General features: G+C 41.7%; 1 protein-coding gene across 1 annotated transcript in view; it reads right to left on the bottom strand.

Moving 5' to 3' along the window:
* DNAH11 (dynein axonemal heavy chain 11) overlaps window positions 1–14536 on the bottom strand; it is a 358576-nt gene that overhangs the window by 295970 nt on the left and 48070 nt on the right. The window contains 1 exon segment of the mRNA XM_040472462.1: window positions 6201–6317. Within this exon segment, the coding sequence (XP_040328396.1) occupies window positions 6201–6317 (117 nt within the window).

Here is a 14536-nt window from a genome sequence, read left to right on the forward strand (position 1 = left end):
CAGCAGAAAATGAGAGGAGTCAGAAATTAACTACTGCCTATCAGCAGTCTCTGCTCGCAGATAACACTACTTCCGCCTGCTGGGCACCGGGAAATGTTTTAGAAGAGACTGTGCAGATATGAAAAACAGAAGTAAAACGTGTGCCCTCTTTATTTGTTCTCCCCTCCTACACGTAGGCTCTTTCGATACAAGAATATCCATATGGAGGCCCTCCAGGTCACACCTTTAGTAATTCTGCCAGGGGCACCTGGGTGGCTCAGCCGGTTATGCGTCCAACTCTTGTTTCAGCTCAGATCATGATCTCACGGTTTTGCGAGTTCGTGGCCCTAATCGTGCTGAGCTGGCAGTGCTGAGCCTGCTGGGGACTCCGTCTCCTCCCCACTCAAGCTGTTTCTGTTTCCGTCAAAATAAATACACTTCATGATAATAACAGTCATAGTAAATTATACCGAATGTACCAGTTACTGTGATTGTCCTGCGCATGGCAGCCATGTTGCCTGCCACACCACCCAGCGACCCCCGACACGGTGGCCTCGCGCCGTAGTGGTGACCTGCTCCCAGGGCAACTATCCCACAGGCAGACATCTCCTTTGACAGGAATGTCCTACCTCAAACTAATGCCTTGAACTCATCACATTCTCTCCTCCTCCGGAAAAGAATTGGGGCACAGCAGATTGAAGTCACCATGGCAAAATTAGGAGTGAACAAAAACTATCAGCAAGGGGAGGAAACCAATAGGGAGACAGAAGAAAAAGAAGTGGACTGGAACAGGATCACATCACCGGCAAGCAGGACAGTAAAGGTCCTTCAGCCCTCCTCGCTCAGTCCAGGCTCCCCACCCAAATCCAAACGAACTTTCACCACCAGTTTCCACAAGGCTTAGCTATCTGAGGAGCCTGACCTTGGATCTCCACTAGCCTCCTGCCTTGTCTTCTGCCCCACGTGGATCCTTCTGCATGCCGGCGTCAGACAGCTTTCCTTGCAAGCAAAACGATGTAATTAAAATGCACACTGTCATATAAGATGTGTTTAAATAATGCTTGCGAGGTGCCACGTACTGTATTTTAAGGGCCTTACAATGCTGTTGTCACATCTTTCAGAGAAGAAAACGGAGTCGTGGAGAGGGAGTCATTTCCCCAAATTCTCACAGCTAGTGGCAGGGCTGCTGTTGGACACTGGGCAGTCTGGCACCAGGGCCGGGGCTTCCCGGTGCGGGCCCTAAACAACCAAGGGGTCATTTAAAATTATTTTGTCACTTGCTTACTCTGTGTGGGTTTCATCAAATGTCAGTTACTAGACCTGTTATATAGATATTTCTTTAAAAGAAGATACCTCCTCAAAGTCAGTAAACACCATCAAGATGGCAGAAAACCATACACCAATGTCTATGCCTTCTTAAGGTGTCCCTCAAAATTTATTTTCTTTACGGGCATCTGGGTGGCTCAGTGGGGAAACGTTCAACTTTGGCTCAGGTCATGATCTCACAGTGGGTGAGCTCGAGCCCCGCATCGGGCTCTGTGCTCACAGCTCAGAGCCTGGAGCCTGGTTCAGATTCTATGTCTCCCTCTCTCTCTGCTCCTCCCTCACTCATGCTCTGTCTCTGTCTCAAAAATAAACAAAACATTTAAAAAACTATTTTTGTTTTCTTTAAACAACAACTGTTGGTGAGGATGTGGAAAAAAAAAAAAGCAAGGCTGATGCACCGTTGGTGGGAATGCAAACTGGTGCAGCCACTGTGGAAAACAGTATGGAGGTTCCTCACAAAATTAAAAATAGAATTACCATATGATCCAGTAATTGCACTACTGGGTATTTACCCAAATACAAAACACTAATTTGAAAAGATATATACACCGCTATGTGACTGTAGCATTATTTACAAAAGCAAAATATGGAAACAACCCAAGTGCCTATCAATAAATGAATAGGTAGAAAAGACATGGTATATGTACAATACAATATGAGCCATAAAAAAAGAATAAAATCTTGCCACTTGTAACAGGATAGATGGATCTAGAGGGCATAATGCTAAGTGAGAGAAATCACTCAGAAGAAGACAAATAACCTATGATATCATGTATGTGAAATTTAACGACGAAAAAAAAGATGAGAAGAAGACTCAAAAACAGAGAACTGGTGGTTAGCAGAGGGGATGTGGGATGGATGATGGATGAAACAGGTGAGGGGTGTTAAGAGAACACATAGGATGAACATTAAGTAATGTACAGGATTGGGGTTTTTAATTGTTTTCTTGGATTGTTTGAGAGAGAGAAAGGGTGTGAGCAAGGCTGAGTGGGAGAGGGGCAGACAGAGAGGGAGAATCTCAAGCAGGCTCCTGCCCAGTGCAAAGCCCGACTCAGGGCTCACTCTCACAACCAGGAGATCATGACCTGAGCGAAATCAAGAACTGGATGCTTAACCAATGGAGCTGAAGTAATGTAATGTACAGAAATGTTGAATCACTGTATTGTACACCTGAAACTAATTTATCACTGTATGTTAATTACACTGGAATTAAAGCAAAATAATGGGGGGAAAAACCTGTTCTTTAAAAACAGCTTTCCTGTTAACATTTTCTAAATATTTACATAAACCACATTCCCTGGGGGAAAAACAGCAGCAACAACAACAAAAACAAATTGTACGAAGTAAAAGGTAGATTTAACTGTATCTTAGAGGTCAGTTTAGATACATTAGGCTTTTTTTTTCCTCTGGTAATATCAATTATAAGTACTATAGAAACTGCTAAACATTTTTAAACCTGCTTGGTTAGCAGCTACCTAGCAAAATGCAAATAAACTTTCTCCTTACAACCACTATTTTGTTGACTTTGGATTTTGTATTAACATTCAGAAGCAAACACTGACTGAGATTGAACAAAGAAGCGCAATCCTCCGACAGCAGGGAAATGCATTGATTTCCCAACATGCTCTTTCAAACACTTACTGTACTGACCACAAGTGAAATACCAGAAGCTTCCTGACCACATCTCATCTTGTCTACCTGATATGTTTAGTGAGACGTGACTCCAAGTGTAACAGAGAAAAGACACAGAGGCTATGGGGAGGCTGGAGAGCCAGGAAATGGTAAGAAGAAAAGTCTTAACCCTTTAGGCAGGTGCACATGACCAAGTAGCTAAAAATTACCCTCTGGGATGAGAACTGTGGTCCCTGGCACCTCTTGCTTCCTTGTCATGATGGCACTGAGAGCTATTCTGTAAAGAGTATAAAAAACACTTCCCTTCCTATCAACCTCAAACGATTAAACATGGACTCCCACTACATGTTTCGTCTCCTAAATATCCCATTTGAGATCTTTAAGATCCACTGTAATTTTCTAATTCCCACTTTCACTACGTAACATGGCTTTTCCTAAGGCTATTGCCACCATTCAAGTACTAGCTATTTATGTTGTTTTCCTAGCTTTTCCTCTTTCCACAATTTTTTTAATCTCTTGCCACCTGAACCATTACACATGTCACACTTTTATCGCTTCCACTTTCACTGTCTGAGGACTCCTCTAGACACTTTAACTCGCACACTTCAGTCTAGCTTCACGCAGACACACTACATTTCAGAGAAACATCCCTTCGCGTTTGGCTTTGTTTTGTTTTTTATTGAGTGTCGACACTTGGAGGCTTTGAACTACAGTTTCACATTAGAGGAGAACAGTGTTTGGGCCCAGTGCCCTTCCTGGTCACGTCTTTGCCAAGGGCAGGCATGAATTGTGGTCTTGGGAAAAGCGTCTGCAAATATTTATTCCCTGGGACCCAACAGCCAACGGTCACAGTTTATCATCCTGTACCGGTGGCAGAGATCGTTTTTTCCTCAGTACGCAATCCTGTAAGTTTTGTCCCCTGCCACTTTTCTCCCTGCAGTCACCCTCACCAGGGTGTCATTCCATTACTGACGACCAGTCTACCCAACCCCAAGCAGTTATGAAGTGTTCGCTTCATAAGACACTGAAGGAAGGTATCTAAATATAACAAAAAACCTAAGATGATGTCCACCCCTGCAGAGCTACCAGGCAGGAGCTCATGTTATACGTTTCCACAGACAAGGTACAAATATGGGGAAAGTTAAAGAAAAAAATACATGACAAAAAGACAAAGTTGTTTAGAAAAAGGGAAGTGGCACACACGAGAAGAGAATCCGTATCAACTGTTGTGCTAAGAGAAGAAGATAGACTTGAATTAGAAGAGGTAGCAGGGGCGCCCGGGTGACTCAGGTGGTTAAGCATCCAACTTTGACTCGGGTCCTGATCTTTCGGTTTGCGAGTCCAAGCCCTGCGAGTCCAGGCTCTCTGTCGGGCGAGAGCCCGCTTCAGATCCTCTGTGCCTCTCTCTCTCTCTGCCCTTTCCCCAGTCGCACTCTCTTTCTCTCTCAAAAATAAACAAACACTATTTTTAAAATGTTTATGTATTTACTTTTGACAGAAAGGGAGCACATGCACAAGTCAGGGGGAGAGAGAGGGAGGCACAGGATGCCAAGCAGGCTCCAGACTCCGAGAGGTGAGCGCAGAGCCCGACGTGGGGCTAGAACTCCCAAACTGTGAGATCATGACCCGAGTTGAAGTCACACCAACTGAGCCACCCAGATGCCCCATTTTAGGTTTTTTTCCTATGTTTATTTATTTATTTTTGAGAGAAAGCAGGAAGGAGCAGGGAAGGGGCAGACCAAGAGGGAGAGAGAGAATATCAAACAGGTTCTGCGCTCTCAGCACAGAGCCAGACATGGGGCTTGAACTCGCTAACTGTGAGATCATGACCTGAGCCAAAGCCGGACACTTAACTGACTGAGCCACCCAGGCACCCCAACATTAAAAAAAAAAAAGGCTTTAACAACAACAACAACAACAACAACAACAACAACAACAACAACAGGTAGGAGCCTCTGTAAAGAGAACCATCTACATTCTTTCCTCTAGTTATTTATAAAAGCATGAAAAACAAAGTAGCTCCAGTAACAGAGAGTATGATACATTACTAGGTACCCATTACAAAAACAGTATTGAATTCTGCTATAAAAGAAAATATTTATGATTGATTGCTAAGTGAAAAAGGTTGCCGAGGGCCAGCCTATGATGTCACTTTTGTCAAAGAGATACATGTATGCATTTCTAGCCAAATAAAAAGTAGTGGTGGTATTAAATAGTAATTTCTGAGAGATGGGATCACAGGCAGCTTAATTCTACAATAACAGGCTATATATTTTGGGCAACAGCATCTCCATTTCATCTCCCAGCTCTTACAAAATGAACAACTATTTGATCCTTGTCAATTCTCCATGTTAAAATGCTTTCCCAGGCCAAGACAATTCCACCTTCACCACCAACTGACTGATCATGTGAATCTGAAGGTCAAAATTGGACAGTATCTTACATGAAGTCTGTGTCCATTCTCTTGTTTTGCACTGCCATTTTCAATGAATTGTGCCCAAGATTCCCTAGGCGTATTTCTCCTGAAACAGAAGCCTCAGTTCCTCTTGTGGGATGTCATCTGAATTTACGTGTCACTTACAGTTCTTTTCTTTGACAAGCAAGTTTCATATATGTCCCTCTTCCTCATCTCATAAGCTGTCCTTTTGGGAGGTCTGCGACGATGCATTTCTTTTATGTAACTCAGAATACATACATAGCACACTGCATTTCGTCAGTTCTCTGTCCAACATTTTTTTGCATCTTAACATCTGAAAGTGGACTGTGGTATATAATCGATGGGACCATAATTTTTTGGCACCACTTTCCTTTCTTTATACACAAAATAATGGTGTGTTTGAAAACCTATGATGTCTTATACCTCATGAAACATAGTACCCAAAATGCTATTTGTTTCAGTCAGAGTAATGAAGTGGCCAGGTAAACCCAACACATGTAAACAACGGTAAAGAAAAAAATCTAAGATTAAGAGGTATTTCCCACTTTTCATGGAGGCTTAATTTTCAATCAGGATTTCATTGGCCATGCCAACCTCACTCTAAAGGTAACAAGAGCTACAACACTGCATCTGAGAAAAGATCAATGCCCCAAAGTCCTGACAATGACCTTGTCCAGAGTGCACATCATTCATCAGAGCAGTACGTAAAATTTAATTCAGGGAGGTGAATGCAAACAGCATGTGACTGGTTAATAGTCTACCTGGATCCGAAAGGAATGTATTCACTAGGAAAATATTTTTTAATGATAGCTTCTTCAGAACTAACCTTGAACGCAGCTTCTAAACCACTGCAGTTAAAGAAACCTTCACAAAGAATTGTCCCAAGCCTTCGGTCAAATTCCAAAGTTTTGGACTTAAACACAACATAGTCACTTTCAAATTCCTGTAAAATTCAAAGGCAGATAGTTTATGAGAAAGTATCCAACAGTGAAAATAGCGATCACCGAAGCATGACCTGCCTCCCTCCCTCTCCCTCCCTGTGACACCCTTCCCCCCTCCCCTTCTCTCCCCTCCTCCTTCTCCCCATCTCTCTGAATGTTTCATAGCAGGATTCCAGGGAAGAACAAGAAAGAACTTATCTAACTGTTCAAAACGGGAGCCTTATGGGAACACTGAGCATTTAGCACTGCCAGCCTGCGTTTCCACTGGCCTTTTCACCGGTGCAGACCTCGACATCAGCATTTGGACCCACGGTCTGTTGTCCTCCTCCCAATCCATTTTTTTTTTTTTTTAATCAGTGATGAAGCAAAGCTTTTCCAAAAATAAAAAAGAACCCATCTTCATTGTAATTTCAGTACACCTATAAGTTTAAAGAGGATGGTTTCTCATGGAGCAGAAAACCTACCCAGAAACACTATTTCTTCAGGCGAGAACAAAAATCACAGGTCTGTAAGAAAGCATCATTAGTGATACGGATGAAACACAATGCTCTTCCATTTTCCCTGTGTGTTAATATGCAGTTAACAACCCCCAGTTTCCTCCTAATAATAACCACCCACTCCCGTGATTAGAAAGAATGAAATCGTGAAAGAATAACTATCATCTGCATGGCACAGCAGTTCACGGTCTTCACCGAAGAAGTTCCAGAAATTCACTAACACTTTGGGCTTTCCAGTCATGCTGCCCCTAGACCGTGTACCACCCATTCAACATCACGGAGTCCTCTGTTACCTCTATAAACAAAGCCTCATCTATTAATAACAGCAATAATACTGATGGCTAACATTCAGTTTTCTGTTCTGAATGCTTTCCAATATTAACTCAACTTGCACAAACACCACATGATGTAGGTGATATTGTTTCCGCCTTATACGGGACAAAACAAACTCAGGGAAGTTAAATAACCTGCCCATAGTCACAGCAGAACCAGAGCGTAAATCGTGGCAACCTGACTCCAGAGCCCACATTCCAATCACAACGTTTGTAGGTTTCTACGAAGGAACACCCCCTGTGCTGACCCTTTAACACACCCTGACAACAGAGTGCAATGGCAACGTTCTAGGGCTCTGTGTGTCATATATCACAATGTTATATTTAGCATCTAGAGGAAGTCTCTAGGTCTGAACAAGAGATAGTCTCTTCATTCAAGATCAATGACTTTTAAAAGTAAACACAACTTCCCAACAAGTCTCAACAAGCCTAACTTATCCCTCTTCTCAGTACAATAACAAGAAGCTTACAATTTCAGATGCTCAAGTGTTAAACAGTAGTTATTAGCTCAAGGAGGGGAAAATGCGAATCTCGATCCCAACTATCTCTCTCTCTCTCTCTCTCCTAAACTGTTTTACTCATTCAACCCAAATTCAGAAGGTCAACGGCACCTCTCCCCATGAAAGTCTCACAGATGATTCAAAGTCATCTCGCACAAATCTGAATTCATCATTTTCTCTAAAAAGCAGCTCTTTTTAGACACCCGAACAGAAATTTGGGCCACCTCCTTTGCCCCCTTCTCTCTTGGTCAAGAGCTATCAACCTCTTCTCGTGAGTACGCCGACTATGCTCCCTCTCTCCAGGCATCACTCTGGTCCAGATCACCACTACCATTCAGCTGGATTTCTGCTAAACACTTCCTTTGCCTCCGTTATTGTCTCTATGAATAATTCCTCAAACTGCCATCTAAATAAGCTTCCTAAAAAAAGAAATATTATGATGTCACTATTCATAATCCTCCAATTCATAATCCTTATTTTTTAAGATAAAGTCTCAAAAGTCTTACCACACTCTATAAAACCCTATGTGATCTCGACCCCCTTTCACACTAGGAACCAGCCCCACCTGCCTGGTCATACCCATCCTCTCTCTCTGAAGGATTCAATTTTCCACTAATCTCTTCCTTTTTACCCACTCCTCACCTGCCTAATGTGTATTTATTTTTCAGTTCTATTTATCTTTCAGGTACTTTCTCAGTTTCCTCTCACTTCCTTTGGCAAAGGGGCCCTTCGCAAACATTCTCCCAGCGCTCTGTATTTTTCAAATCCTAGCACTGAGCCCACTGGATTATTGCCTACCTGTATTCTCCCCTGGAGTCAAAACTCTGGGAGTATAATGAACAGGTTTAGTAGTCAGAGTCACAGTCCCCATACTTAATGGGGTTCTTGGCACACACGTGTTTCTCAATAAATACTTATTAAAGCATTAACAATATGCTGGAATTACTCAAGGATCATTATAAACTTTTTTTTTCCACCTTGGCAACTGCAAAATTGCCCTTATTGGTGACATGAGAAATTACTGAAGTTTTAGCTAGAGAAATGCCCTGATTTGACTTAACTCCTAAAAGGTACTCGTGCTACTGAGTGAAAAATAGACCCTAATGGAGCCAAGACAGGGGCTAAGCAGTTTCGGGGCAAAGGCAGTAATTCAGGTCAGAGATGAGATGTGGGTATAATCTCAGGGTATGTCTGGCAGAACCTGCTGTTTATCATGGGTAAACGAGCAAGACCGTGAATGACTCCAAAGCCGTGCGTCACATGTGCCATCTAATGAGATGGAGACAAGGAAGAGTAGGTTGGAGTACAGGTAAAGGAGAGGTTCAGTTTTGCAAGTTTATATTGAGATGTCTATCAAATATTTCAGCTCAGATGTTGAGTGGGCAGTTGAACATATGCTACGTGTTTGGGATTTAGAAAGACCCTTAACCATTACGTATAATGTGCGACAGGCTTTTGGAACATGTTCTTTATGCAAATTCAAGAGGTTACTCTGTTTCTATTCTGAGAGTTTTCATCAGAAAAGGACACTGAATTTGGTAAAATGATTTTCATGCATCATTTAACATAATCATTCTTGTCTTCTTTAAAACTGTTAATATGTGGATTTTCAGATATTAAACCAGCTTTGCATCCCTAAAATAAACCTCACTTGCACATGGTATAGGTCCTTCTTCTGTGTTGCCAAATTCTGCTTACTAATACTTTGCTAAGGATTTTTAGCTCTAGATTTATGAGGGAAAATAGTTTGTGCTTTTCTTTTTTTTTTTTTATTATCTGCTCTGGTCTGGAAATCAGGATAATAACTACTAGCTTCATAAAACAAATTAGGAAGTGTTCCCTCCTCTCGTATTTCTGTAAGAAACTGTGTAGAACTAATATTAATTCCTAAATATTTGGAAATAACTGAAGAATTCTCCAGTGAAACAGTCCGGGCCTGGATATTTCCTTTGGGGAAGTTTTTTTTTTTTTTTTAAAGTTTATTTATGTATTTTCAGAGACAGAGAGGAGCAGACAGTGAGGGAGAGAGGAGCAGACAGTGAGGGAGAGAATCTCAAGCAGGCTCTGTATTACCAGCGCAGAGTCTGATATGGGGCTCAAACTCACGAAACTCTAAGATCATGAGCTGAGCCAAAACCAAGAGTTGGATGCTTAACCGACTGAGCCACCCAGGAACCCCCCCTTTTGGGAGGTTTTTAAATCACAAATCCAATTTTCTTAATAGTTATGTTATTCAAATTTTCTATTCATCACATGGAAAAAAATGTCAACCACATGTGGTGATGGATGTTAACTAAACCTACTGTGATCACCGTTTCTCAATCTATGCTCATGTCAAACTCATGTTGCACAACTAAAACTAATTAATCAATGTTATACATCAAACGTATCTCACTTTAAAATGTGTTTCTGGGGCACCTGGGTGGCCCAGGTGCTTAAGCATCCAACTTCAGCTCAGGTCATGATCTTGTGGTTCTTGAGTTAGAACCCCACATCAGGCTCCCTGCTGTCAGTACAGAGCCCATTTCTCATCCTCTGCCCTCCCTTCTCTGCCATTCTCCCACTCGCACACTCGCTCTCAAAAATAAACATTAAAAAAAAATTGTAATGGCACAAAAACAGACACTCAGATCAATAGGACAGAATAGAGAGCCCAGAAATGGACCCACAAACATATGGCCAACTCATCTTTGACAAAGCAGGAAAGAATATCCGATGGAATAAAGACAGTCTCCTCAGCAAGTGGTGCTGGGAAAACTGGACAGCGACATGCAGAAGAATGAACCTGGACCACTTTCTTGCACCATACACAAAAATAAACTCAAAATGGATGAAAGTCCTAAATGTAAGACAGGAAACCATCAAAACCCTTGAGAAGAAAGCAGGCAAAAACCTCTCTGATCATGGCTGCAGCAACTTCTTACTCAACAGGTCTCTGGGGGCAAGGGAAACAAAAGAAAAAATGAACTACTGGGACCTCATCAAAATAAGAAGCTTCTGCAAAGTGAAGGAAACAATCAGTAAATGAAAAGTCAACCGATTGAATGGGAGAAGATATTTGCAAATGACATATCAAATAAAGGCTTAGTATCCAAAATCTAGGAAGAACTTACCAAATTCAGCACCCAAAAAACAAATAATCCAGTGAAGAAATGGGCAAAAGACAGGAAAAGACACTTCTCCAAAGAAGACGTCCAGATGGCCGACACATAAAAAATGCTCAACATCATTCATCAGGGAAATACAAATCAAAACCACAAAGAGATACCACCTTACACCTGTCAGAATGGCTCACATTAACAACTCAGGCAACGAAAGATGTTGGCGAAGATGTGGAGAAAGAGTATCTTTTTTGCATTGCTGGTGGGAATGCAAGCTGGTGCAGCCTCTCTGGAGAACAGTATGGAGGTTCTTCAAAAAACTAAAAATAGAACTACCCTATGACCCAGCAATTGCACTAGGTATTTATTCAAGGGATACAGGTGTGCTGTTTCAAAGGGACACATGCACCCCCATGTTTATAGCAGCAGTATCAACAATAGCCAAAGTATGGAAAGAGCCCATCGATGTCCATCGACGGATGAATGGATAAAGAAGATGTGGTGTGTGTGTGTGTATGTATATATATATATATATATACATACACACACAATGGAGTATTACTCGGCAATCAAAAAGAATGAAATATTGCCATTTGCAGCTATGTGGATGGAACTGGAGGGTATTATGCTGAGTGAAATTAGTCAGAGAAAAACAAATGTCATATGACTTCACTCATATGAGGACTTTAAGACACAGAACAGATGAACATAAGGGAAGGGAAGCAAAAATAATATAAAAACAGGGAGGGGGAAAAAAACATAAGAAACTCTAAAATATGGAGAACAGAGGGTGACAAGAGGGTTGTGGGAGGGCGGATGGGCTAACTGGGCAAGGGGCATTAAGGAATCTATTCCTGAAATCATTGTTGCACTATATGCTAACTCATTTGGATGTAAATTTAAAAAATAAAATAAAAATTTTAATTTATCTATTTCTCATTGGATGAGCTGTGATAGTTCTGGTATTTGAGGAATCGGTCCATTTCTTCCGGGTGTCAAATTGATGTGTGCAGAGGTTGTTTTTTGTTGCAATATTCCCTATTATTCTTTTGATGTCTGCAGAGAATGTAGTGGTAGCCCATTTTATCCCTGATACTGGTAATTTGCTTTTTCACTTTGTCTTTTCAAAGAATTAACTCTTAGTTTCATTGATTTTTCTCTATTTTTTAAATTTCATAGATCCGTTCTCGTTACTGTTTCCTTCTTTCTAGTTGCTTTGTATCTACTTTGCTCTTTTTTCTAGGTTTTTTGTTTTTTTCCTCTAGGCTCTTAAAGTGAAAACCTCGACTACTGTTTTGAGACTTTTTTAATCTATACATTCTGAGTGCTATCACTGTCTCTCTCAGAACTGCTTTGGCTGTTCCCACAAATTTTGATAGGTTCCATTTTCAGTTTCATTAAGTTCTCTATATTTTATTTCCCTTGACACTGTTCTTTGATACATGGAATATTTAAAGATGTGCTTCTCAGTTTCCAATGTTGAAATTTTCCTGTAAGGGGCGCCTGGGTGGCTCAATCGGTTAAGAGTCTGACTCTTGGTTTCGGCTCAGGTCATGATCTCACAGTGTGTGAGTTCGAGCCCCACGTCAGGCTCCATGCTGACAGCACAGAGTCTGCTTGGGATTCTCTCTCTCTCCCTCTCTCTGCCCCTCCCCCACTCACTCTGTCTCTCTCTCAAAAAAAAACTTAAAAAAAATTAAAAAAAAAAAAAGAAAATTTCCTGGTATGTTTACATTATTGATTTCTTTTTGATGCCATTGTCAACTAAGAACATATTCTGTACAATTTCAATCTCGTACATTTGTTAAGGTTGTCTTATGGCCTAGATATGGCATATCCTGGTATATGTTTCCTGAGCACTTAAAAAGAATGTGAATTCTGCTTTTGTTGCATGGAGTGTCTTATAAACATAGATTAGATCCTCCTGGTTGATGTTAGTGAGTTCTTCCACATCCTCGCTCATTTCTGATTCACTTGTTCTTTCAATTTCTCAGAAGGGGCCAATGAGGTCTCCAACTTGGAATGTGAATTTGTCTCTTTTTCTTTTCGGTTCTATCAGTTTTCAACCATATATTTTGCTGCTGTCTTCTTTGGCGCATACACATTTAGGATTGCTATGTCTTCTTGGTGGACTGACCCTTTTATCAAGGGTCTACAAATCTACAATATAATTTTAATCTACAAATTTGATTATATTTGAAGCAAATTTCTGAAATAAAGCATACAGTAGGGTCATATTTTTTAGTACACTCTGGCAAGCTCTTTGTATTGGTGTATTTAGATCATTTACATTTAAGGTAATTATTGCTACATTAAGGCTTAACTGTCAATTTTTTTTTGTTTCTTTTCAGTTGTTTTCCTCCATTTCTTACTGTCTTCAGCTCTAATTATTTGAATTTTTTTTAGAATTACATTTGATGTAAATATAGTGTTTCAAATGTAACTCTCTGTATTGTTCTAGATTTTATATCTAGATACATTTATAAATTATTACATTATGTGTCCATCAGTTATCACTGTCTAATGTCATCGTCTTTCACCAGTTAAAGTATGAAATCTTACCTTCCAGGGGCGCCTGGGTAGCTCAGTAGGTGAAGTGTCTGACCTCGATTCAGGTCATGATCTCACAGTTTGTGAGTTCAAGATCTGTGTCAGGCTCTGTGCTGACAGCTCAGAGCATGGAGCCTGCTTCACATCCTGCATGTCTCCCTTGCTCTCTGCCTCTCACCTACTCCTGCTCTTTCTCCAAAATAAATATCAAAAAAAAAAATTTTTTTTTAATCTTACCTCCCACAACCAATGAGTTAAGGAAGAAATCACAAAGGAAATCAAGGCTATTTTGAGATGAGTTCTAAGACGATGGCAGAGTAAGAGTAACCTGAGCTCACTTCCTCCCATGACACACATTTAATTTAAGTCCTTCGGAAAATGATCTAAAGATTAGCAGAACAGATCATCCACAGCTAAAGACAAAGAAGAAGACACATTGAGAAGGGAAGAGGGGGCAGAGATGCAGTTGAGCACCAAACCCCCAGGGGAGGGACCCCCAAGTGGGAGGGATGTCACAGGTGTGAAGGTCCTCCCTGAGGAATGTTATCAAGCCACACATTAAGCACCCCAGGCCATGGGGATCTGTACTTAAAGACCTGCTCCTACAACACTTGGCTTTGAGAAGGGCTGCACTCCAGGAGAGGCAGAGGATTACAGGAAACTGAGACTGTTCTTAAAGGACCAGCACACTGTACCACTATGCCCAAGGCCTAGCACAGAGCAGCAGTTGGTCAAGCCACCTGGGTTATAAGTGAAGGAAATCTACTGACTTAAGTTTAAGACGTGTGCTGAAGGGGAAGGGATCTACAAGAGCTTTCTCAGAGAAAGAAAGTGCTGGTGGGTGCCATTTTTCTTGCCCTCCTTCAATCTAGCTGGCTGGATGCTTGCCAGAGCTGGTCCTGACACTCTCCATCTGTACTGCTAGCACTCACTGTTGACCCCAGAATTCCCCTGCAGACCCACCCTGCCAAGTGGCTCCCATCCCCGACACACCTGGCAGTCCTGGCAAGGACTGGCACCGCACGTCCCCTCCAAAGAGGCTCCTGGGGGTGGAGGGGACATGCCCACACAAGCCTACACTGATCTCTCAGCCAGCTATGCCAGAAGCCAGTCCTACCCACCAGCCAGCCTGTAGCAGCTATAGCCAGGCCTCTCAGCTGGGCATACCAGGGGCCAGCCCTTCCCACCAGTACACTCCCAGTAGTCACAGCCAGAGGCTGCAGACAGATGGGCTGGGGGGA

This window comes from Herpailurus yagouaroundi, unplaced genomic scaffold (assembly GCF_014898765.1).
Source record: "Herpailurus yagouaroundi ecotype Mexico unplaced genomic scaffold, PumYag 100, whole genome shotgun sequence".
Classification (NCBI taxonomy): Eukaryota; Metazoa; Chordata; class Mammalia; order Carnivora; family Felidae; genus Herpailurus; species Herpailurus yagouaroundi.